Source organism: Pelophylax lessonae, assembly GCF_965119305.1.
Source record: "Pelophylax lessonae genome assembly, chromosome: 6".
In the NCBI taxonomy this organism is placed as follows: domain Eukaryota; kingdom Metazoa; phylum Chordata; class Amphibia; order Anura; family Ranidae; genus Pelophylax; species Pelophylax lessonae.
The window spans coordinates 289,761,773-289,788,632 of record NC_138773.1 but is presented as its reverse complement, the minus strand read 5'-3'; the positions used below and the strand labels follow the sequence as shown (position 1 = coordinate 289,788,632).

Genomic DNA, 26,860 nt, shown 5'->3' with positions numbered 1-26,860 from the left:
CAGCAGAAAGAGCAAGGAGAGACAGTGAGTAGATCAGCATGATGCAGGGACAAGACAAGGGGTGAGAGACTGCCAACTGTAACAGTGCTCTCTTAAAGAGTTTGTTGTGCCAAGTCTTCGTCTAACCTTTGCCTGGGAAATCTCCATGTGTATGTGGCAGTCAGGAGGACTGGGAGAAGCAAGCAGCCAGGTGGGCTGGTGGCAGCCAGGTCGGCTACCATTCCTGTATCAGTAGATCAGTAGAACTGGTCTCAGTGTCACCCCACAAGTGCTACTTTACCAAAAAAGGATGGGAAATTGCTGAATTAACAAAGTGACTGTTACTTCCGGGAGTGAGCAGCAGATGCTGTACATAAGTGAACCAAATTTGTGCAGGAGGAAGAAAGAAGAAGAAGATGAGGGCCTCTTGATCCTCTTGGGAAAGGGAGCCTTGACTGATGGGGCATGGCCAGGAAAGTTCAGCCCTTGCGGGGGAAACATTGAGGGAGGTGGTCGCAATAGATTGGTCAGCAGGATGGGGGGTCAGGCCTGAACTCAATTAAATTTATGCCCATCATGGAATGCTGGGTCTTTTGATGTAACACGAGGATGAAAGAGCGGCCACCCTCCCACCCCTTTTTGATGGTCTGTCACAGCTTTAGCAGCATTTTTTCTGCTAATTCACGGGGCAGGCGATTCACGGGGCAGGCGGCTCCGATTGCCGCCTGAAACCCACAATCGCTCCCCGCTGTGAGAGAAGAACGGTCAGCTATGTAATTACAACTTCTTCTGGAATGATCATAGAGCCCATGTCATCCTGCTATATAGGATCACATGTCTCTATGATCATTTCAGAAGCCACGCCTCCCCACAGTTAGAATCACTCCCCTAGGCTCACATTTAACCCCTTGATCACCCACAGAGTTAATCCCTTCCCTGCCAATGGCATTATTACGGTAACAGTGCATATTTTTAGCATTGATTACTGTAGTAATGTCACTGGTACCCCCAAAAATGTCATTTAGGGGTCCGATTTGTCCGCCGCAATGTCGCAGTCCCACAAAAAATCGCAGATCGCCGCCATTACTAGTAAAAAAAAAAAAAAACAACAATAAAAATGACATAAATCTTTCCCACAGTTAGTAGACGAGATAACTTTTGCGCAAATCAATCAAAATACGCTTTGAACCAGAGGTCAGTGACTCCTACGGGGGGTAGTGTTAGTTATATGTGAATGAATCTATTCCTAACTCCTCTACGTTTTGCAACGAATGCAACTGACTGAAGAGATACAAGGGCAATCTGATGGCAGAGTCTGAAAAATGGGGAGCAAGTAACGAGTTATATTATCACTATATAAATTTCAGGATCTCAATGTAAAAGCAGTCTTTTCTCCAAGGCTCTAAGCTCATAATCACCAAAACATTACAGAAGCTAGGAGATAAAACATTCATTAATACAAGAAGCAATTTGTTACAAGAGCAGCCTATGGGAACATACAGAACAATAGCTCAGAAAGATGGCAAGTTACTGTGTGCTGCAGTTATACAATTGAGGAGGTTCAAGAAGCTGTCACAGTGTACAGAGAACATGTGTAATAAACCTTGAGCACTGAGCCAACCTTGCAATCCTAATAAGTAAAACTTACCCAAGGCTACCAAACATTCCTACTGTCACCAGGTCTGAATGAGCTTCAGAATGACCCATTATCTAGCCAAGGCGTCATGGGAGTAACCCAGAAACCGTCAACGCAAATACATAGAAATGTGCATCCTGCTAATGTACAATGCAGTATGTTTTACTCATAACACGTTGCAAATTGCTGCAATTATTTAAAGGGAACCCCCACTTTCACTGGAAAAAATAGCAAAAATAAATAAATAAATAATATTAATATAGCATATACAACTGTTACACAAGTCATATTTGTAAATAAATTATAGTAAAAATTATCTTTCCATTTCAACCTGCAGAGCTGTAATTTTCTAGAAAATTCAATATGGCGAACCTGGAGGCATTCTATACACATATGGTGTACAGAATGGTCCCTAGAAATGTCAATTTCTTCAATTTCTGCTTCTGCGATTGGCTTACTCATTTTCTGATACAAGTCAGATTTTGGGCATCCCCTGCAACAAAAATGTCATTTTTGGTGAGATACTCCCAAAGGTGAATTACGTCTAAAGGGATGCAGGCCCTGTCACTTTGTTCATTAGAACCCTGCAGGTGCAGCAGTTGATTAATAATCTGTCACAAGTTAGATTGCAGTTTCCTGCTTGTTTATTCCTACCTCCTTGTTGCAGTGCCTTCTCTACCCTGATTCCTTTTACATGTGTGGTTTGGCTGTGCTCACCTATGGGCGTCACCTGCTAGACTGTGGGCTTTTATTTCCTTCCCTTTCAATCATTTCTTGGCTCGCCTCCTAGTTTGCTTGCCTGTATAAGACATGCTCAGTGTAACCCACACTGACTGAGCAACTTCACAGTTCTCTGAGCACCCGTTCGCATCTTACTTGTGTGTCCTGTGCCTAACTACCCATGTACCAACCCCGGCTTTGTTTACCAGCTGTGGTTGTTTGCTGCCCACCCTGATCTCGGCTTCTACCTTGTTGTCTCCTGCTGCTTTTACTCTGCATACATGAGTTGTCTCCACATTCTCAGCTGGGCGTACCTGGGGGCCAGCGACCTGGTTCCAGCTTGCTACAAGTCCATCTCCACCATCAGGGGCTCTGGTGAAGAAGCAGGCTGAGGCTTATGCCCCATACACACGTGCAGATTATCTGCAGACTTACCAAAACCATATAATATGAGGTCAAACCTAAACACTTTCAATTTGTATGCAATCCGGCAGGCCCTTGCACTACATAGAAAAGGTAAGTCTGCAGACAAAAGTCTGCAGATAATCTGCACGTGTGTACGGGGCATTAGACTCTGCACCCTGGGGAACCCTGAGTTGGCGATCTACAAGAGCTCACTATCACAGACGCTTAACATAATCACAAAGTCGCTACATTGGCACATGGACAGAGACGAACAGCTATTGCTTCAGAATAACAAAAGGTAGGAATCTGCAACAAAGTTTGTTCAAATCCCTGCAATGCACATAGATCACCCGGAGGGGAATTATTAATATTATTATTATTTTTTTTTTAAGCAAAAGTAGAACTCTTGTAGATAAAACAAAATAGACACAAATTAATACAGCTCTCTAATTATTAACCACTTGTGGACCGGGCCTTTTTCTGACACTTGTTGTTTACAAGTTAAAATCAGTTTTTTTTTTTGTTAGAAAATAACGTAGAACCCCCAAATATTATATATTTTATTTTAGCTGAGACCCTAGAGAATAAAATGGAGGTCGTTGCAATATTTTTTTTTTATCACACTGTATTTGCGCAGTGGTCCTACAAACGCAATTTTTTTTTTGGAAAAAAATAAGAAAACAGTAAAGTTAGCCCAATTTTTTTATATATTGTGAAAATTAATGTTACGCTGAGTAAATAGATACCCAACATGTCATGCTTCAAAACTGCACACGCTCACGGAATGGCCAGAAACATCGGTACTTAAAAATACCCATAGACGACATTGTTGCTCAAATTGTTGCTCTTGCTCTAATGATCACCGGGATACCTCACATGTGTGGTTTGAACACCGTTTACATATGTGGGCGCGACTTGCATATGCATTCACTTCTGTGCGCGAGCTAACCGGAACGGAGCGCTTTAATTGTTTTTTTCTATTTATTTTATCTTTTATTTTTTATTTTTACACTGTCCTTTGAAAAAAAATGTTTTTGATCACTTTTATTCTTATTATAAAAAATGTAATAGAAATAAGTATGACGGGACCTCTTTAATGTGAGATCTGGGGTCAAAAAGACCTCAGATCTCACATCTACACTAAAAAAGAAAAAAAAAAAAAGAAAAGTATTTTTTTTCATGATTAAAAAAAAAAAAGGACTCTTTAAAACCGTTGCTAAGGAAGCGACGTATGACGTCGCTGCGGTCCTCCAAGGCCATGGGCACGATGGCCCTCACTCGACTTCCTGCCTGAGAGAACAGCGGACCGGATCATTTTCCCCGCTACCGACAGCTCTGGTAAGCGGGGAAAACGACCTGGAAGTGGCAGGAGGGGGGCACCTCATCAAGGTGATCCCACGGTGAATATGCAGCTGGGACCACCCTTATGTGAAAGAGGACTGCCCGACGTTTAATAAAATACTAGGGTTATGATAGCTATCTGCTGCTATAACCCCAGTATTTAACGTCAAAATACCGACGTAAAACTGTAGCGGGCGGTCTGTAAATGGTTAATACACTGTTTAACTGCAGATTTTTGACATACAAGCAGTGTAGACATCTGAAGCCCCGTACACACGTACCGATCGTCGGCATACAAACGTTCGTCTTTTCTCCCCGGGATGTCGGTGTCTGTTGAAAAGTGCAAAGACTGCCCAAGAATTTTGTCCGCCGACTACAGCCGACTGCAGAAGTGATGTCATGTAATGGTTAACTTTCCCTGTCTTTTTTCTTTTCTGAGCATGCCCAGTCTTGCAAATCTGCGGTCTGTCGGCTGATTTCTGTACTGACTGGCGAACAATCGTCTGTTCTGGTGTCGGCATACAAAAATTTAAATGCTTGCAAGAAAGACTCTTGTCCGCAGAACGTGCGCAGACAGCTGTCGGAGGCACCATACTAACAAGCGTACAATCGGCAGATCTTTCGTCCGCCGACGTTTGTATGCCGACGATCGGTACGTGTGTACGGGCCTTTAGTTTCACCTGATATCAGCCTCTGGTACCCCCTGTACAGCAGAGCTCAGAGTGGAAGTGGAAGTAGCTGCACAAGGAATCAGTCATGGTCAGGTAATGTGCGGACAACAAGCATGTTGATGGGAGGAGAGAGCAGAGTGACAGAGAAATGAACTCATCACTGTGCTTCTTCTTCTTTAATTTCTATTGACAGGCCAGGGTTGGTCCATGACATCCTGTACTCAGAGGAAGTGGGTTTAATGATGCTGAAGCAAACAAGGGAAACATCAGCTTATCCCTTTCCCATGGGATTCACTCTGATCTGTAGGAGTGCATGGTCAGTGCACCTCTTTCACAAAGAAGATCCAAACCAGAGTTGATCAGCACATCCAAAATTGTTTGCCAAATTTCCTTTTATTGTATCTTAAAAATTAATAAAATCGCCACGGCATCAAGAAATTATTCAACTCAGAAGACTGAGGACATCTTGTGGTGGAAAAGTACTGGGGTGGACAACTCTGGACTGAAGGTATTGCTGGAAAAGCTTTTTTAATGGGCTATTGGTATTTTTAGGGTTATTAAAGGGAGTTCTGCATTAAAAGCCACAAAAGCAGGTTGTATAAAAAATGTACAACTGGAGCCTCTGAATCAAAATATATATATATTTTTTTTACTCATTTTCATTCAATATATTATTGCCATGAATTAACCATTACCTCCTGGATCTTACTTTTTACAATATATTGAAAATATCACATTTACTGCCTATAAGAAAATGATATTATTTATTAAATAAATAAAAAAAAAAAAAATACAGATGGAAAGTAAAGCTTTACTAATTTGGGTAATTGTATCTGAGTTCAAGAAGTTAGACAATCACATGTCAAAAAAAAAAAAAAAGAAAATCACATGCCAATAAGACCCAAAGATAGAGCCAAAGGTATAGGCAGTTGATATTTTATACATATATTGACTCTATAAAAGTCCAGGTTGTCCTCCCCCTCAGAGGCTTCCCTATTAGTCTATGAAGGCCTTAAAGTGTTCTAAAGTCTAAAGTTATTTCACCATAAAGTATAACTAAATGTAAAACTTTTTTTTTTTTTTTTTTTATAGTTTTGAATAGAGTGGAGAGATGACTAAGAACACCTATCAGTCTTTATTGCTGTCTGTGTCTCCGTTAGGGAGATTCATCCTCTCTATTGGTCCTGTTTACCATTATCATTGAAAGCGAAAGAAAAAAAAAAGCTAAATTTCGGGTTGTCCCCAAAAAAGTAATAGAGGTGAAATCTTCCAATGGGGACACTAGTTCTGGTGACCTGAGGGGTTCCCAAGGAATTCCCTTAAATTGTGGAAATTTCTTCCCACTTCCTGTTTGGCTATGGGACAGTAAGTGAAGGGAAATCTCCACAATGGGACACAGATGGTGAAAAAAAATCGGACAGGGTTTTTAACCCTTCTTCGCTCTATCCATAATAAAAAAAAAAGTTTGCCTGTAGTTCTACTTTATTGCATTATTTGCATTAAGTTGAAAAACCTTCTGTGAATCTCCCCCCCCCCCCGGCCTCCCCATATAATTACCTGAGCCCATTCTCGATGCAGCACTATGCATGAGAGCAGCAGCTCTCTTGGCTCTCTCCCTCCTTACTAGGCTCCCCATTGGCTGCCACTGCTGTCAATGAAATCCTGTGACAAGGGAGTGTGGGGCTGGGCCAAGACCCCTGCCTGTGTCAATAGACACAGACAAGATGATTTGGGAAAGAGCCAGCACAAGTGCCCACATAGAAATCGGCATTTGCCAAAGAAGGGTCAGCACAGTGGTGTAGTGGTTAGCACTTTCACCTAGAGGCAAGAGGGTCGCTGGTTTGAATCCCAACCACGACACTACCTGCCTGGAGTTTGCATGTTCTCCCTGTGCCTGAGTGGGTTTCCTCTGGGTACTGCGGTTTCCTCCCACACTCCAAAGACATGCTGGGTAGGTAATTGGATCCTGTATAAAATTGGCCCTACTATGTATGTATGAATGTAAGTTAGGGACCTTAGATTGTAAGCTCCTTGAGGGCAGGGACTAATGTGCAATGTAAAATTGTGAATGTAAAGCGCTGTGTAAATTGACAGCGCTATATAAGAACCTGAAATAAATAAAATAATAAATAAAGAGGAGCGGGGGACCTGAGAAGAGGACAATCGGGGCTGCTCTGTGCAAAACCATTACACAGAGCAGGTAAGAATAATGTGTTTGTTATTGTATTTTAAAAAATTAAGCCTTAGGCCTGTTTCATACCCATGCAGGTTGCAATTGATGCATATTCCAGGTGCATTTTGCGTTTTTCAATAATTGTTTTTGTTATTCATTGAAATCTATGGAACCAAAAATACAACCTGCTGGTCCCTGGCCCTTTCCATACAATGCACAGATGTGAACATGACCCAATGGAAACCATGTGAAATGGACTGTAGTGGGATTCTACAAAACTGAAAATGCAGATGTGAACCAGGGCTACAACAACTAAAGAGGTTTCAAAGGTCAAAAGGGTGAGGCCAAGCTGGACTTTTAAAGAACAGCTGCCTAGCAATCAGATACTATGAAGAAGACATTCACCCACTGCATACAATCAGTGATGACACCCCCAGCTCCTTCCTCACTGGCTGTGATTGACAGTAGCAGTAGTCAATGGCTCCCACTGCTGCCTCTGAGCCTGCGAGTAGAGAGAGAGCAGCAATGCAGCTCTTGGGCACTTTGTTGGATCAATATCAGGTTTAGGTAGGTATAAGGGGGGGCTGCCCTCAGAAGGTTTTATACTTTAATTCAGAGAACAATTAAGGTAAAAAAACGTTAATTTAGGCCAAATTGGCTGTTTACTTTACGAGGGAAGTTGCACCTTGCAAGGGAATTTCAGCAGAGCTTAGTGAATGACGCAAAATGACTTCTATTATCCAAGCAAGCACGATTTGTTTTACACATGATTGAGTATTCTTTGCTGAATGAAACCTAATTGCATTCACTAAGCTCTGGGGCAAAGTCCCTTGCAGATTTTGGGGTTGATTAACCAACAGCAAATAGTCTGTGCACTTTGCAAAATGCAGTTGCACTCTGCAAGAGCAGTTGCTCAAGAGCTTAGTAAATGAGCAGAAGCTCTGCTGACTTCCATCATCCAATCATTTACATTTTACATTTTCCTTGCATGTGATTGGTTATTCTTTGCAAAAAGGAAGCTTAAGCTCATTTATTAAGCTTTGGAGTAATTGCAATTGCAGATTGCACAGTCTATTTGCCTTTAGTAGATCAACCCTTATGAGTTATCAAGACCAGTGTTTCTCAACCTTTTTTCAGTTGTGGAACCCTTAACAATTCTGCACAATCTTGAGGCACCCCATTCTAAAATGTCAAAAAAACCCTAAACAATAGTTTTACATAACGCAGCAACATCCATACACAGGGGCCATCCAACATTAGAAGTGATTTATTCCTCCACTATTGCAAACTGGTACGGACTAGTATTCTAGGGTTTCTCTTCTCCCTCAGTTTCTCTTCTTCTATTTGCTAATGTGACCCTAGTGCTGATGGAGAAGGGATGAAGAGGAGTAAATAAGGATGCTGTGAAAGCACCCGTCATTCTCCTTATCAACCAGTGATGTCACTGGTTGTCAGGGTGGCAGTGGCTTGACCCGCACAGTGCCCAGGGTTGTCAGGGTGGCAGTGGCTTGACCCGCACAGTGCCCAGGGTTGTCAGGGTGCCAGTGGCTTGACCCGCACAGTGCCCAGGGTTGTCAGGATGCCAGTGGCTTGACCTGCACAGTGCCCAGGGTTGTCAGGGTGCCAGTGGTTTGACCCGCACAGTGCCCAGGGTTGTCAGGGTGCCATTGGCTTGACCCGCACAGTGCCCAGGGTTGTCAGGGTGCCAGTGGCTTGACCCGCATAGTGCCCAGGGTTGTCAGGGTGCCAGTGGCTTGACCCGCACAGTGCCCAGGGTTGTCAGGGTGCCAGTGGCTTGACCCGCACAGTGCCCAGGGTTGTCAGGGTGCCAGTGGCTTGACTCGCATGGTGCCCAGAGTTGTAATTCTACAAAGTAAAAACCTGTGGCAATTTGTTGCCATTTTTAGGCATTTTGCCAAGGCACCTATGAAGAACCCAAGAGGCACACCAGGGTGCCACGGCACCCTGGTTGAAAAAGGCTGATCTAGACAGACAGTCAAAACACATTGTCCAGTAGTGTCCCACTGTTATCACAATCAAGAAATCCATGCTGAGAAATGGTATGCAGCAAATGCTGGAGTTCATATTGACAAGAATTGGCTGCATAAAGGCTGCAGCAGATCAGCAGCACAGAAATGCAGAAAAAGAAGAAAAATTGGTGAAATAAATTATAATTATTTATAATATACAGTGCTTTATCAAACTAAATGTCATTCAGCTAGGGTTTACATCTATCTTAAAATAATACAATATTAATATATACCAGAACTACAAGTGTTTCAACTTATTTTCCTCCTGATCCATAACTAAGCTGTGTTCATCATTGTCAGGATTGGTAGAAATAAACCATTTTGACATCAGATGCTTTGACTTTGGCATGACTACAGCAGCTCAAGGTAAAGGACACAGTAGTGAGATAAAAAAAAAAAGAAATACATTTCATTTGCCGTTAGCGCTTGTAATCTAGCCCCGAGTCATGCTTATACAATAATATAGGAATAGGAATGCTGGATATGAAATGAGATTCAATAATAGATTGGCTTCAGGAATCTCAGATATGTTGTGTGGGGAAAAGGAAAAATAAAATAGAGTTCTTCTAGCAAGGTCTGAACATGAATTACAAAGATCAATAACATTGTTTAAAACTGGTAAATAAAGACCATTGTTAATGATATTTCAGTTTTGAGTGCAAAAGCAATGAGTTGAATCAACCACCAACCTTAAATACTGTGCGAGGGTTTGAGGACACCTGACCATCACTTGTATATGAGCTTTGTGGACATCCTATTCCAAAACTATGTGCTTTGATATAGGGGTTCCTTCCCCCCACAACTGTGCAGCTTTAACATCATTCTTTCTTCTGAAAAAGGTTTTCCTCAAGTCTATAGGAATTTGTGCCTATTCATCCTAAAGGGCATTTGCTAGGTCAGGTACTCATGTTGGAAGAAAAGGACTGGGTCAATCAGCACTTCAATTTATCTCAAAAGTTTTCAGCAGAATTGAGGTCAAGACTCTGAGAGGGCCACATGAGGTCCTCAACACCAAACGCATTTAAGAAGAACTCTGGGTTTGCGCACAATTTTCATAGTTTGTTTAGGCCAAGATGGCTTTAATGAACTACATAGTTACATAGTAGGTGAGGTTGAATAAAGACAATAGTCCATCCAGTTCAACCTGTGTAGGTGTGTGTGGCTGTAAATATCTCACATAGCCCTGAATGTTCTGATCCTTGAGATGTACGTCTAAGAGTCTTTTGAAGCCACCATACTTCCCGCAGTAACTACCTTTTGTGGTAGAGAATTCCACAATCTTGTAGCCCTAACAGTAAAGAACCCCTCACGTTGCCTGAGGTTAAAACGTTTCTCCTCTAATCGCAATGTATGCCCTCGAGTCCTCATGCATTCCCTTTGACTGAATAGCTTTTTTTCTAATCTTAGATCCCCATTGAGATATTTATAAATTGCTATCATGTCCCCCCTCAGGCGTCTCTTCTCCAGGGAGAATAAATCAAGTGATTGCAGACGCTCTTCATAATTAAGGTCCTCCAATACCCTATTCAGTTTAGTTGCCCTTCTCTGGAATCTCTCCAGCTCCAACACATCTCTCCTGAGGACTGGCGACCAGAACTGGACAGAATACTCCAGATGCGGTCGGACCTCAATAACCTGTGAGACCACTGGATGTGCTGTATAAAGTGTATGTAGCTGGGGCTACATACAGCATACTGCACTGTGTTCTGGGTCCAAGCAAAGACTTCATGTCTCATACTCAGAACACAGGAGTCTACAGCAGCGGCACTCAGCCATTCACTGAATACAAAGCTTCCTCTGATTGGCTGAGTCAGAGAGGCGGACTGATGATGTCACACCTCTGACTCAACCAATCAGAGGAAGCATTGTATATACTGATATAATACATTACTCCCTCTGAACGGCTAAGTGCTGTTGCTGTAGACTCTTCTGTGTTCCAGGTATGAGACAGGAAGTCTCTACTCGCACCCAGAACACAGTGCGGTATGCTGTTTATATAGCACATCCAGTGGCCTCACAGGTTAGTGAGGTACATAGTTTGTTTGGGCCAGCTTGACCCAAACAAACAATGCAAATTGTGTGAAAATCTGGAGTTCTTATTTAAACAAAGTCTTTATGGACCTGGCTTTATGCACTTGAACTTGCTAATTTGGAGGGGTGTCTGCATTTGTTTTGCCATATAGCGTACCTACAGTACTAGCGCAATTATTACAGTTTGGGCACAAACTTTGCGTTTATGACCTTAGCTATACCATATCTTCATTCTTCACTAGAGAGGACATACAAAGACGAGGCACTGCTTCAAACCCTGTAGATCTTCCTCGGTCTCTACTATAAGTGAATAAGTGAAGCCAAAGGGAGCCCATTCGCTCTCTGTATTTCTGGATTGAAACAAACAGGCACTCATAGGAAGTATTTATTCAGCCAGAATAAGCACACTGAGAGCCCCCACCTACAGACCGCCACCTATGACGCTTTTAACCCTTTTGGGCTTAGATGTAGGGATCGCTCATAGAGGGTCAATCTGTAGGTAAGGACTTTTAGCGTGCTTGTGCTGGCTCAATAATGACTTACTACAAATGACGTTATTGGTCTGCTGCTGCCTGTTTGATTCAATATCCTCACTAGAGTTCTAGAGTGAGCATTTTTCATTCCTCAAGCATGTGAACATAGAGGTACCTTCAACATCAACTGTTTCAAATGAGCTCATCCTTTCTTTGAGACATGCAATCTAAGCAGATTAAATGGGATTATTGCTGATATATTGATGTTCACTTTTTGTCTAAAGTCAAGAACTAAGTCCTCACAACTAGGGTTGAGCGAACACCTAGATGTCCGTGTTCGACGGGTTCGGCCGAACTTTAAAAAAAAGTCCGGGTCCGTGTCCCGGACTTTTACCGAACTTTTCCCGGACACCGAACCCCATTGAAGTCAATGGGGACCCGAACTTTAAGGCACTAAAATGGCTCTAAAACACCAAAGGAAAGGGCTAGAGTGCTGCAAATGGCAGCAAAACGTAATTAAGAGCATGGCAAGTGCTCTGCAAACAAATGTGGATAGGGAAATAACTTAAAACAACAAAAAAAAACAGAAAAATAAAACAATGTTCTTCTTCATCTCTGAAGGACGAGGCCCATATGGAGTAGGAGGGAGGTTGAGGTGGTGGTGGATGTGGCGGTGACTAGACATATGCCGGTTTTCGGTAATTCGATATATCGCGGTATTGCATAGCCACGGTATTGTTATTGTGGCATTTTTAAAATACCGAGTTTCTCTGTCAAGTCTGCCTGACTTGTGAATTGATACATTTCAGTGAGCTGGATGACTCATTCACTCACTCAGCTAACACCTTTCAGCATTAAGTCTCCTAACTATAAACAAAAATGATTACATTTGTATCTTTTCCTTCCCTCTGCCAGGGAGAAAGGAAGTTTAACCTCTTAAAGACTGGATCTTTTTCTGACACTTGCTGCTTGCAAGTTAAAATCAGTTTTTTTTTTGCTAGAAAAGTACTTAGAACCCCCAAACATTTTATATATTTTTTTAGCAGAGACCCTACAGAATAAAATGGCGATTGTTGTAATATTTTATGTCACACTGTATTTGCGCAGCAGTCTTTCAAACGCAATGATTAGACTTTAATGAATAAAAAAAAAAAAAAAAACGTAACAGTAAAGTTATCCCAATTTTTTTTTTTTTTTTTGTTACACAGAGAATCGTGAGAGAATCGTGATCTTTATTCCAAGCTAAAAAATCGTGATTCTCATTTTGGCCAGAATCGTGCAGCTCTAATAAATATATATATACACACACACACGCCTAGCAGCCCACATTACATTATTATATAGCCATCAAGCAGTGTCTGGCCTACCTGGTGATGACTGGTCCTGGCGCTCTGATCCGATGGCCTGGTCTTTAAAGGGGCAAATCCTTGCGATCCAGAAGTGGTTAAACCTGCAGGAGGACCGGTGTTTTTATCTATTAATGACTTTACTATTGCTTTAGGCCTGGTTCACATGTATGCGGGTTGGTGGTTCACATGTATGCGGGTTGGCGGTTCACATGTATGCGGGTTGGCGGCCCACATTTGCACAGGCATAGCAGCCCATTGATTTGAACGGGCTGCTATGCCCTCATTTTCCGCAGAAAAAAGGTGCATGCAGCATTTTTTTTAAATTCAGTGGCCTTGAAATCCATCCTGCTTTTGCACCATGCGACTAACCTGCAGTTCCTGCTCTGGCAAGCTTTCTGCATTTTTTGTATACGTGGGCACGGCATTTAAAAATAAACAGTTTGCGTGTGCAGCAACGGCAGGTAAGTCGCATGGTGCAAAAGAAGGATGGATTTCATGGCCACTGCATTTTTTTAAATTCTGCATGCACCTTTTTTCAGCTGAAAACGCAGGCATAGCAGCTCAAGCCCATTCACATCAATGGGCTGCTATGCCTGTGCAAATGTGGGCCCCCAACCCGCATACATGTGAACCAGGCCTAAAGCAATAGTAAAGTCATTAATAGATAAAAACACCGGTCCTCCTGCAGGTTTAACCAATTAATGACTTTACTATTGCTTTAGGCCTGGTTCACATGTATGCGGGTTGGGGGCCCACATTTGCACAGGCATAGCAGCCCATTGATGTGAATGGGCTTGAGCTGCTATGCCTGCGTTTTCAGCTGAAAAAAGGTGCATGCAGAATTTAAAAAAATGCAGTGGCCATGAAATCCATCCTTCTTTTGCACCATGCGACTTACCTGCCGTTGCTGCACACGCAAACTGTTTATTTTTAAATGCCGTGCCCACGTATACAAAAAATGCAGAAAGCTTGCCAGAGCAGGAACTGCAGGTTAGTCGCATGGTGCAAAAGCAGGATGGATTTCAAGGCCACTGAATTTTAAAAAAATGCTGCATGCACCTTTTTTCTGCGGAAAATGAGGGCATAGCAGCCCATTCAAATCAATGGGCTGCTATGCCTGTGCAAATGTGAACCACCAACCCGCATACATGTGAACCAGGCCTAAAGCAATAGTAAAGTAATTTATAAACAACACCTCCTTCAGGTTTAACCACTTCTTGACCACAAGGATTTGCCCTCTTAATGACCAGGCCATCGGATCGGAGCCGAGCGCCAGAACCAGTTATCACCAGTTAGGCCAGACACTGCTTGATGACCTATTTTAGGCCTGGTTCACAGAGTCTGTACTGACTGACTATATAATAATGTGCATAAGTGAACCAAAGCCCCTAAATTCAGCAATGAAATTGAAGTGAGGTGGAAATTTAATAATTTAAATTTAATAATAGAATACCGTGATAATACCGTATACCGTGGCAAAACCTTAATCAATTAATCGCAGCATGAAAATCTGATACCGTCACAAGCCTAGCGGTGACATAGGCGTGCGCACAGGGTGTGCTGGGTGTGCCTGGGCACACCCTAATCACCTAGGGCACATAGCATTGCCAGTGAGGAGATGGGAAAGATCTCCCTGGGACCTGCTCTGCTCTATTTCTCCTTGCCTACAGGTACATGGCCCCGATACATTACTCTCCCTGCTGGCAAACACATGCATGTGTATTTCAACTTTGGGGTGCACACCTTAATGCAATAGGCTGCGCACACCTATGGGCGGTGTAGGTGGAAGCGGCGGTGGAGGAGGACCAGGGCCGGATTAACAGCATCATGGGCTTGGTGCTGAGGATTTTGAAGGGCCTTAAGGGCCGTGCCTTGCCATGCACCCAGAGGAGGAAGGGTGCAGCCATGCATGCCTAATTCAACATGGGATGCTGTCTCTGAAGCCCATAAACACATCCATGCATCGCCAACTGTCCCTCCTTGTCCGGCCTTCACGCTGTGTGGGGAGGTTCTGAGGGTGCTGCCTGGGGAAGCGAGCATAGAAGCCAGACTTCTGTGTTTACAAGTGACAGAAGAGCGGTAACAGTGAATATGGCCAACCCGGGGCCTATATAAAAGGTAGGGGCCTGGAGCTGCAGCTCCAATAGCCCCTACATTAATCTGGCCCTGAGGAGGAGGACGAGGTAGCCAACACTGCTTCTTTTCAAAAATTTTAAATGAGGGTACACCCCAAAAGAGTGAGAAAGAGCAAAAATGGAACAATGGGTGGGTAAGGTCGGTATCCATTGCTATTCTGCATAAGGTACGGAAAAGTCCCGTGGGATCCATGCCTGGTTCATTTTAATGAACGTGAGCTTGTCCACATTGTCTCTGGACAGGCGGCTGCGCTTGTCTGTTATAACGCCCCCAGCCGTGCTAAATACCCGTTCAGATAATACACTGGCTGCAGGGCACGCCAGCACCTCCAAGGCGTAAAGGGCAAGCTCAAGCCATGTGCCCAATTTGGAGACCCAGAAGTTGAAGGGGGCAGACCCGTCATTCACTACATGTAGGCGTGTGCACACATACTGCTCCACCATGTTGGTAAAATGCTGCCTCCTGCTAAGACGTTCCATCTGAGCTGCTGGTGCTGCTGTTTGTTGTGGCGTGCTGACAAAGCTTTTCCACATTTCGGCCATGCTAACCCTGCCTTCTGAGGTGCTGGCGGTGCCCTGGTTGCGTTGGCGACCTCCTCCTCCTCCTCCTCTGCCTTGTGCTTCCACTGTGGCCCCGCTGTCAGATGGGAATGCCAGCAGCATGGCGTCTACCAGCGTGCGCTTGTACTCGCGCATCTTGCGATCGCGCTCCAGTGAGTGAATTAAGGACGGTACGTTGTCCTTGTAACGGGGATCCAGCAGCGTGGCCACCCAGTAATCAGCACAAGTTAGAATGTGGGCAACTCGGCGGTCGTTGTGGAGACACTGCAGCATGTAATCGCTCATGTGTGCCAGGCTGCCCAGAGGCAACGAAAGGCTGTCCTCTGTGGGAGGTGTATCGTCCGTGTCCTCTGTATCCCCCCAGCCACGCACCAGTGATGGCCATGAGCTGGCCTGGGTGCCACCCTGCTGTGAACATGGTTCCATCTCCTCCTCCAGCTCCTCCTCCTCCTCATCCTCCTCATCCTCCAGAACTGTGCCCCTGCTGGACAATTGCGTCCCTGGCGTTTGCGTGTGCAGGAACCCACCCTCGGAGCCCCTTGCGAATGACTGCCCTGAAAGCCTTGGAAATGTTACCTCTTCATCCTCCTCCTCCTCCTCATCCTGTGCCACATCCTCTTCCATCATCGCCCGAATTGTTTTTTCAAGGAGGCATGGAAGTGGGATAGTTAAGCTGAGAACGGCGTCATTGCCACTGGCCATGTTGGTGGAGTACTCAAAACAGCGCAACAAGGCACACAGGTCTCGCATGGAGGCCCAGTTAAATTAAATAGCGGAATAGAAAATATGATCCAAAAAAAGTGTATGTATATCACACGTACACAACCACACTGGGCCCCAATTACTATTGTTTGTACCCCTAAAAGGCTAGATGAGGAGTAGGGGGAGTATGGAACAGGCAGCACCCTCAAACCTTCAGAAGTATGAGATGAACCCCAACAACTTGGAAAGGTGGATCTCTCTCACACGTACCGACACAGACTATCCCGCAATTCAATTGATCCTCAAAGGTTTTTATTGAATAGCGGAATAGGAAATATGATCAAAAAAAGTGTATGTATCTCGCACGTACACAACCACACTAGGCCCCAATTACTATTGTTTGTACCCCTAAAAGGCTAGATGAGGAGTAGGGGGGGTATGGAACAGGCAGCACCCTCAAACCTTCAGAAGTATGAGATGAACCCCAACAACTTGGAAAGGTGGATCTCTCTCACACGTACCGACACAGACTATCCCCCAATTTAACTGATCCCCAAAGGTTTTTGATTAAATAGCGGAATAGAAAATATGATCCAAAAAAAGTGTATGTATATCACACGTACACAACCACACTAGGCCCCAATTACTATTGTTTGTACCCCTAAAAGGCTAGATGAGGAGTAGGGGGAGTATGGAACAGGCAGCACCCTCAAACCTTCAGAAGTATGAGATGAACCCCAACAACTTGGAAAGGTGGATCTCTCTCACACGTACCGACACAGACTATCCCGCAATTCAATTGATCCTCAAAGGTTTTTATTGAATAGCGGAATAGGAAATATGATCAAAAAAAGTGTATGTATCTCGCACGTACACAACCACACTAGGCCCCAATTACTATTGTTTGTACCCCTAAAAGGCTAGATGAGGAGTAGGGGGGGTATGGAACAGGCAGCACCCTCAAACCTTCAGAAGTATGAGATGAACCCCAACAACTTGGAAAGGTGGATCTCTCTCACACGTACCGACACAGACTATCCCCCAATTTAACTGATCCCCAAAGGTTTTTGATTAAATAGCGGAATAGAAAATATGATCCCAAAAAAGTGTATGTATATCACACGTACACAACCACACTGGGCCCCAATTACTATTGTTTGTACCCCTAAAAGGCTAGATGAGGAGTAGGGGGAGTATGGAACAGGCAGCACCCTCAAACCTTCAGAAGTATGAGATGAACCCCAACAACTTGGAAAGGTGGATCTCTCTCACACGTACCAACACAGACTATCCCCCAATTTAACTGATCCCCAAAGGTTTTTGATTAAATAGCGGAATAGAAAATATGATCCAAAAAAAGTGTATGTATATCACACGTACACAACCACACTAGGCCCCAATTACTATTGTTTGTACCCCTAAAAGGCTAGGAGTAGGGGGAGTATGGAACAGGCAGCACCCTCAAACCTTCAGAAGTATGAGATGAACCCCAACAACTTGGAAAGGTGGATCTCTCTCACACGTACCAACACAGACTATCCCCCAATTTAACTGATCCCCAAAGGTTTTTGATTAAATAGCGGAATAGAAAATATGATCCCAAAAAAGTGTATGTATATCACACGTACACAACCACACTAGGCCCCAATTACTATTGTTTGTACCCCTAAAAGGCTAGGAGTAGGGGGAGTATGGAACAGGCAGCACCCTCAAACCTTCAGAAGTATGAGATGAACCCCAACAACTTGGAAAGGTGGATCTCTCTCACACGTACCAACACAGACTATCCCCCAATTTAACTGATCCCCAGAGGTTTTTGATTAAATAGCGGAATAGAAAATATGATCCCAAAAAAGTGTATGTATATCACACGTACACAACCACACTAGGCCCCAATTACTATTGTTTGTACCCCTAAAAGGCTAGGAGTAGGGGGAGTATGGAACAGGCAGCACCCTCAAACCTTCAGAAGTATGAGATGAACCTCAACAACTTGGAAAGGTGGATCTCTCTCACACGTACCAACACAGACTATCCCCCAATTTAACTGATCCCCAAAGGTTTTTGAATAAATAGCGGAATAGAAAATATGATCCCAAAAAAGTGTATGTATATCACACGTACACAACCACACTAGGCCCCAATTACTATTGTTTGTACCCCTAAAAGGCTAGGAGTAGGGGGAGTATGGAACAGGCAGCACCCTCAAACCTTCAGAAGTATGAGATGAACCCCAACAACTTGGAAAGGTGGATCTCTCTCACACGTACCAACACAGACTATCCCCCAATTTAACTGATCCCCAAAGGTTTTTGATTAAATAGCGGAATAGAAAATATGATCCCAAAAAAGTGTATGTATATCACACGTACACAACCACACTAGGCCCCAATTACTATTGTTTGTACCCCTAAAAGGCTAGATGAGGAGTAGGGGGAGTATGGAACAGGCAGCACCCTCAAACCTTCAGTATGAGATTGTGTTCACTGTACCCCACAAAGATTGAGTTCACTGCACCCCACAATGATTGTGTTCACTGCACCCCACAAAGATTGTGTTCACTGCACCTCACAAAGATTGTGTTCACTGTACCCCCCAAAGATTGTGTTCACTGCACCCCACAAAGATTCTGTTCACTGTACCCCACAAAGATTGTGTTCACTGCACCCCAAAAAGATTGTGTTCACTGCACCCCAAAAAGGATGTTGTTCACTGCACCCCAAAAAGGATGTTGTTCACTCCACCCCAAAAAGATTGTGTTCACTGCACCCCACAAAGATTGTGTTCACTGCACCCCAAAAAGATTGTGTTCACTGCACCCCAAAAATGATTTTGTTCACTGCACCCCAAAAAGGATTTTGTTCACTGCACCCCAAAAAGGATGTTGTTCACTCCACCCCAAAAAGATTGTGTTCACTGCACCCCAAAAAGATTGTGTTCACTGCACCCCACAAAGGATTTTGTTCACTGCACCCCAAAAAGATTGTGTTCACTGCACCCCAAAAAGGATGTTGTTCACTGCACCCCAAAAAGGATTTTGTTCACTGCACCCCAAAAAGATTGTGTTCACTGCACCCCACAAAGGATTTTGTTCACTGCACCCCACAAAGATTGTGTTCACTGCACACCAAAAAGGATTGTGTTCACTGCACCCCAAAAAGATTTTGTTCACTGCACCCCAAAAAGATTGTGTTCACTGCAGCCCAAAAAGATTGTGTTCACTGCAGCCCAAAAAGATTGTGTTCACTGCAGCCCAAAAAGATTGTGTTCACTGCAGCCCAAAAAGATTGTGTTCACTGCAGCCCAAAAAGATTGTGTTCACTGCAGCTCACACACAGAAAAATGGATGTGGATCACTGACACCTGCCTATCTCCAATCCCACACCACACAGCAATATCGATTGTAGTTTGTAGAACACAGTTTCCCTAAAATTCAGCAGACTCTGTCCCTAACAGGATTGAGAAGAGATCGTAGATCAGGATTGAGTGCAGACCCCACCCCCCACACAGCAATATCGATTGTAGTTTGTAGAAGACACTGACCCTATATAATTCAGCAGACTCTATCCCTAAAATGCCTACAACTCGCCCTGCCTAAACACTCCGACCTGTCCCTCAATTCTATCCGGACACAAATGGTTTTTTCCTGCCTATCTTTCCCTAATCAGCAGCCAGCACGTTGATGTGTGCTCTGTCCCTGAATCTAAGCAGCATAATGACGCCGCTGCGGCTGCCTCGAACTTATAAAGACTTGGTCACATGCTTCAGACGGCCAATCACAGCTACTGAGACATTTGCAGGCATGGCTGGGATGGCTTAAGGCACACCAGTTAAACGATTGTTGATTGGCTGTTGAAAGCCCGCCATGAAAAGAGCGCCAAAGCATGCAAAACCCGGAAATAAAACGACCGAACACGGATTTTTACCCGAACATACAGTAAAGTGTCCGTGTCCGTGTTCGGGTACAAAAAATCCAATTATTCGGTACGAACACGAATAATACAGTCCGTGTTCGCTCAACACTACTCACAACCTTTTACTTGGTGCAGGTGTATGGAGAGAACAGTGATATGTGACAAAGACAGACAAGTCTTTGATGTGTGGACTGCGATAAGTGAACACAGCTCCATGAAGGTCAGTAGGAGGGCAATAGATGTGTTCATCCTGAAGCCCCTGATGTTTTATTTCCTCCCACTAAACTTCCTGTATCACTAATTGCATTAAAACTTACAAACCAAGCTGGAATGTTATTGGTTAACATCAACATATCAAATACATATACGTTTTTTTTCCATCAGTCTTAAAAAAAAAGCAAGCAGGTTGTTCCAACAACACCAGCAGATGCTTTCCAGGATCACCAGGAGACAGACAAAGGAATTAGGAAGGATTAGTGGGGCAGGTAATGTCTGGATCAAATATGAAGCTACTTTAAAGCAGGATTTGCTCCCTATATGCATTTTGAAGTTTTATTTTAAATGGATTGCAATTTTTACTGTAAAATGCATGAAAACATTTAGGAAACATCCTATTAGCGCATCTTTATTTGTTCTTTATTGTATTGAACAAAAAAACTCTATACTTTTGTCTTTTCACTTTGTATAAAGTTATTCTACTTACATATCTGTGGGATCCATCATATTCACACCTTTCTATCTTCCCCAGGCTGCCATCAGAATAGTACAACTTTTCTGCAGAGTGGTCAATGGTCAGGCCATTCGGAGTGACAATGTCGGTACTGACAATCACCTGGGCATTCTTCCCAGATAAGGTGGACCTCATGATGCTGGGGTGCTGCTCATTCCAGTTTGTCCAGAACATTAAACTGTGAAGGTATAGAGGTTTATATTCAGGGTGAACTGTAATGTTATCACAGGCAAAGTATACACAAAGGGTCTGGTTTACTAGAAGAATATAGACTGTTCAAATAACAAAAAATATTTTCACTAAGCTTAGTAAATAAGGTGTTCACTTCAACAAACCAAACATGTTCTAACATAAATCTTAATTTGAATTTCCCTCACACAGTTGGAAGAGAGAACACAGGTTTACCGTATTTACTAACATACACCTTGCCATGCGAAAAAGCCTTCAAAAACAAAGTCAATCAACCCCAATGAGTCAAGTCTGATCTCCACGATGAACAGATGGTACTAAAGTTTGATCCTGTTTTGTCCCATCTAATAAATTAAATTAGAAATCTGTGTATTGAGACAGCAAGATTTTGAAGGTTGTGGATACCATCTTTCATTATCTACCTTGGAAAATAGAAAATGTTAAGCAATAACGCTACAGACATCACTACAGCGGGCGTGGATATACTATGTTCTATCTCTATTCTTCATCTGTTTGATCAGCAACTTTAATAAATACTTTTTAAACGGTACTGCACCATTTGGAGGTTTATATTTTTTCCCTAACCGGATTTGGAGGACCTTATCTGCCCAGGAAGGGGATTTCGGTCTATGGGGGAACACAGCCCAGCAGCTACCATTCCTTTGGCCGGGAAGGTCATAAAGCGCTATTGGTCTCTCTACCGTAAGGTAATTGAGACCCACCATTTCTGGTGAGTTTACATCTTATCCTTTCCTGAAGCCACGGTTTTTGGACCAATGGAGGATCCTTAGACTGAGCACTTGCACTTTTTTTTCGTTGCACTTAAATGTATTATCCTTCACCAAGTCAATTATGAACTTTATATGGACTTTACTTGGCACTAATATGCACTTTTATGACACTTTTGCTATTTGATAATATATTTAACATTGTATGTTTATATTCTATATAATTTATGGTTTTAGTTCTTTTAACTATATCCAACCATTGATTTTACACTTTTAGATTATCCTGATCCTACCAGCAAGCGCTATATAATCCCATTTATCTTGGGTTTTTTTTTTTTACTTACAACATTTAGTGTGTCCCTATGTTGGTAAAAAAGTTTATATAAAGCCAATATTTTTTTCTAGTTTTGGACATAGTAGTGAATGGCTAGGACCCTTACTTTTTCAAATGTATTTTATTTTTATTTATTTTTTTCAGTCTATGCTTCATCGGGGCAGATATCCATTTATCTGCACCAGGGATGATGCTTACATTGAATGTGTCCCTTGTCCTGGTAGCTGCTATTCTTAATTAAATCTTTAATCCTCTTCCTCCCAAATACCGCTACAGCTATGATCTTCTGGTACTACTGGACTTTTCATTCAAGGTAAATACTGTCCCTAAAAATAAATACATAAAAAAAAAAAAATATATATATATATATATATATATATATATATATATATATATATATATATACAATATATACCGTATATTTCACTAAGCTTAAGTTTTAACTCCCTGTCCCAGAGAGAATTTGTCTAAAGATATCTCTTAGACAGGTGTTACCAGAACAATTTAGCTATTACAAGGTTTTCTCTCACCTTCTGTTCCTGCAATAATACAAACATTTGGGTTTGTCACTATTTTCTGAGTTTTCCACCAGTTACCAGAACAAATAGGGATGGTAAATTTTCCCAGCAGGCACTTAGACATTATTAAAAAGACTGACAAGGTTTCTAGTCTTTCCGCACTCTACCCAAAGCTGAATTTTAAAAAATGGGCTACATACGCTAAGTCAGGTTAAAAAAATATACAGTATATATCAAGGAGCTAGATGCCCTACTGTATCTGTACTATATAGTTTTCACTGACACTTGCCAAAGTCAGCTCTAGTGCTGGCTCTTGCATGAATCAGTGGAAAGCAATACAACCAGATTAATATTCAGCATTTAAAAAGTGGAGGACCATCTTACAGTAGCAATAGATATTTAAGTTTTGGAGAAGAAAATGAATTGCCCCTTGTAAGTAACAACACTTCAAATCTAAATGTATTCAAGTGAACTGTTCAAATATTAATTTAACACATGGCTTCCTCTTCATGTGTGTAGTGTGCCACTTAAATATATAGCCCATGACAGCATTTATCACTATGTCTCAGAGAAGATGTGAATAGTGGTCTAAGACATGTCCTCAAGGGTATCAAGTACACCACACGTTGAATAATGAATGGTCCTTGAACTTAGCATTTGTTTTAATGTCATAAACAACATTACAGTAAATGAAATGTAGCTTTGGATGAGCAGGCTGACATGATTACATTTAGACAAACACATGGCTCTTCTCAATGTGAGTAATGTGGCGATGGGTCATTAGGCTTTAAAACTAATAACGCAAAACAGCTGAGGTGGTTATTGAAAAACCCTTTAAGGAGTTGATGGGTTTGGATTCATGGGGGATATTCCAGAGATGTGAGTTCTGTTGTATCCTTTATTCTAGGGTCATTAAATATATTACATTTCACTCAAAAATGAATAAAAATTCAATAGAAATCAATTAACATAAAATGGACTGTTTCAGCGCTATACTATCTATTGGATGTAGGGTCATAATTTTTAGATGTACACTGATAAATTCACAATAAACCGGTTTCTCATTGACATTCAAGAGCACTTATCTAAGCACAATTGTGGCTTAGATTATTTCTTTAGAAAAGCTAAGAAATAACTTCTGACTAGACATTCTTTAAACCAAGACAACCAATCACAACCATGGAGAAAACTAAAAGATGCCTATGATTGGTTGTCTTCTTGGTTTTTTGGTTTCTGCATGATTTCAAATATAATTGTAGCGTACATGTGCACAACAATATGGTACATATGCATTATCTAGACTAGAAAGAGCTTTAGAAAGTCTTCTTGTTAAAAGGGATCCTTAAATTCCTTTTAAAGATGTATCTTTAGGCTGGCAAGATAAGACACAGAGGTCGGAAGACCCACTCCTCCAAAAGATACTTCCAGAGCCATTCACAATCCTCTTGCATAAGTGTACAAGTGTTTTCAAGGACACCATAGTTATTGCCCATTTTAATCCATTTTGGGCAATTAATTTTTCCCCCATGACCAGTTGGTGGGGCAGGAAACTGATAAGGCATGTTTACAGACAGTCTTTTAAAAGAGGAAGCCTCTATGTAGTCCGGTCATCTAACCACCACCTTTTAGTAAGGCTAGCCTTGGTCTTATGGCACCCACAGACAGCATGGTATTCAAGTCAAAAGCTAGCAATTTGAACTCACCTGTTGTGAAGCTTCTGCTCTGTTATGTAAGTAGAGAATGTTGAAATGTCAACATTTTTAAATCTAGCTTGAAGCTGGTTTGCTTGTCTACTGAAGTATTAAAGTTCACCTATGTCTTAAGAAGTGGTAAAAGAGCATAAAAACTGGTCATTACTGACCTCTCTAGCCGCTAGTAGTAGGAAGTAACTTTCTATCAAATACCCCTATAGATTACAACAAAGACTTTAAGGCTCCATTCACAATTGTGCGACTTGCCATGCAACTCTGGACATCAACGTTGCTTGACAAGACGTTCCTCATATTTTCCAATAATAACCATTAATATATGTATGACTTAAAGTTGCAATGACTTCAAAGTAGTTCATGCACTACTTTGGCCCGACTTGAGGGCCATAGACTTCAAAGGTAACCCTCAAAAGTTGCATGAAATTTGTAACTGAGTTTTCAAACAGTTGGCCAATATCATTGATCGAAGCCAAAGATGTATCCAAGTCACACCCATCCAAATTTCCATCAAAGTTGCACCAAAGTTGTGTCAAAGTTACACCAAAGTTGCTTCAAAGTTGCACCAAAGTTGTGCAACTTTGGAGTCGTACAAGTGTGAATGGAGCCTAAAGCTAAACTTCAGCCTTGCCTTCAGGCTGGCATAGTAGTACAGTCTTCTCACCTGTATTGACAAAGCTTACTCTGATTTAACTGCCCACTGTGAGCTTCCCACAGAATGCAATGGAAGATTAAAAATTTTATAGAGATTCTGCCTCATTTTCTGGTGGAAGAACATCCAGAATCATCTAGGCCTTTCCTCATCAGCCTGACTGTCCCTGGCCCACCCCTATTCTTTGGATTTCAGGTATTTCAATCATTAAGGTTAAGCATCATATGTGGGCATTACCTAGGATAGTCTGCCTAGGTTAATTCACTCCTCCAGACTTACATCCACCCATCAAGGTATTAAGTGAATTCTCTTATTGATTTGACTAAGGATATCAGGTTTGTTTAAAAACTGAAGTACCCTTAAAAGGTGGGGCCACATAATCATAATACATTTTCTGCAGATGTTGTTGTTTAACTACTTGACATATTTCTTTATCTCTAATAACTCATTCACACTTGGGAATTCTGAAGCACTAAAACACTCAACATCAAGGCTCCCAAATATACTGCATAATGGTCTTCATTCACTCCTGAGGCTGGGTTTACGCTGTATGTGGACCTTGCTCTCAGCAGGGGTCTGATGCATCCCTGTTTTCTGTTTCATGCAATGCCGCTCCAGAGATGTGTGAACCGGCTCCATTGAGAGCCTGTCACAGTCTCCTGTTATGGGAATTGGATGCGGATAAATCTGCATCCAATTTGCATCAGTGTGAACCCAGCCTTAGTGATTTGGGCCAATGATGCTCATTTTTGTCTCCTATAAACATCAATGGGTGCATCTGAAAATGAGCAAAACTCATTTTTAATGCAATTTCTTGCCTATTGTCCTCCTAGGAAACTCGATTTTTATTGGCTAAAACAAAATTGTTCAAGCCCTAAAATGCATGAAAACAACCGAAAGTGTGTAAGAATATCAAAAAATCTCCAAAATTGCCTGAAAATACTGTGGGTTCTAGGTTCCTGGCCTGCACATTCCTCTTACTCTCCCTGCCAGATTTTTCATTGATTTTACATTTTAGAAGCAGAGAAAGGTGAACAGCAAAAGTTGTTTAAAACACCTGTCAGTTCTACGACAGATAGCCATCTGACATCTAAGGCCCCTTTCACACATGCTGTCCGTTTGTCCGTTTTTCATCCATCCGTTGACGGATGAAAAACGGACATCAATGCATCTCTATGTAAAAACGGATGACAACTGATGATCATCAGTTAACATACGTTTTCATCCGCTTCCTTCAATGTCCGTTTTTTTGAACGGATGAATGCCCTATTTTTCATCCGTCAAAAAAACGGATCGGACGAAAAACGGATGACAACGGATGAAAAACTGATGTCAACTGATGACAACGTATGACAACGGATGAAAAACTGATGTCAACTGATGACAACGGATGACAACGGATGAAAAACGGACGACAACGGATGAAAAACGGATGAAAAACTGATAACAACTGATGAAAAACGGATGAAAAACGGATAACAACTGACGAAAAACGGATGACAACTGACGAAAAACGGATAAAAAACGGATGAAAAACGGATGAAAAACTGATACATTTGACGTGACTGAACTGATGAACTGAACAGACTGTATGTGTGAAAGGGGCCTTAGTCCTCAGGAAATAAATGAAGCAATGAGTGACTCATTCTTTCAGGTTCACATCTATACATTAAATATCACATATGGGTAGATTAACCCTTAAGTAATGTACCATTTCTTTAGCCGTTTGGTGTCTGGAAATGATTTGAAAAATGCAGAAATTATGTTGTGCTTTGTAGTAACAAGTACGATTCTTTCTTTTAGTACAAGATAGACATGATCTGGCAATAAAGTGAAGAATAAGCGAGGAAAAAAAATAAATTATAGGTGTCACAAGAAATCTG

General features: G+C 42.2%; 1 protein-coding gene across 6 annotated transcripts in view; it reads right to left on the bottom strand.

The window, feature by feature from the left end:
• Positions 1-26,860, bottom strand: part of LRP1B (LDL receptor related protein 1B) — a 2,177,452-nt gene that overhangs the window by 462,853 nt on the left and 1,687,739 nt on the right. For all 6 annotated transcript variants that reach the window (XM_082262163.1, XM_082262161.1, XM_082262165.1 and 3 more), the window contains exon 43: positions 20,824-21,028. In XM_082262163.1, the coding sequence (XP_082118289.1) occupies positions 20,824-21,028 (205 nt within the window). The remainder of the gene's footprint in view (positions 1-20,823; positions 21,029-26,860) is intronic.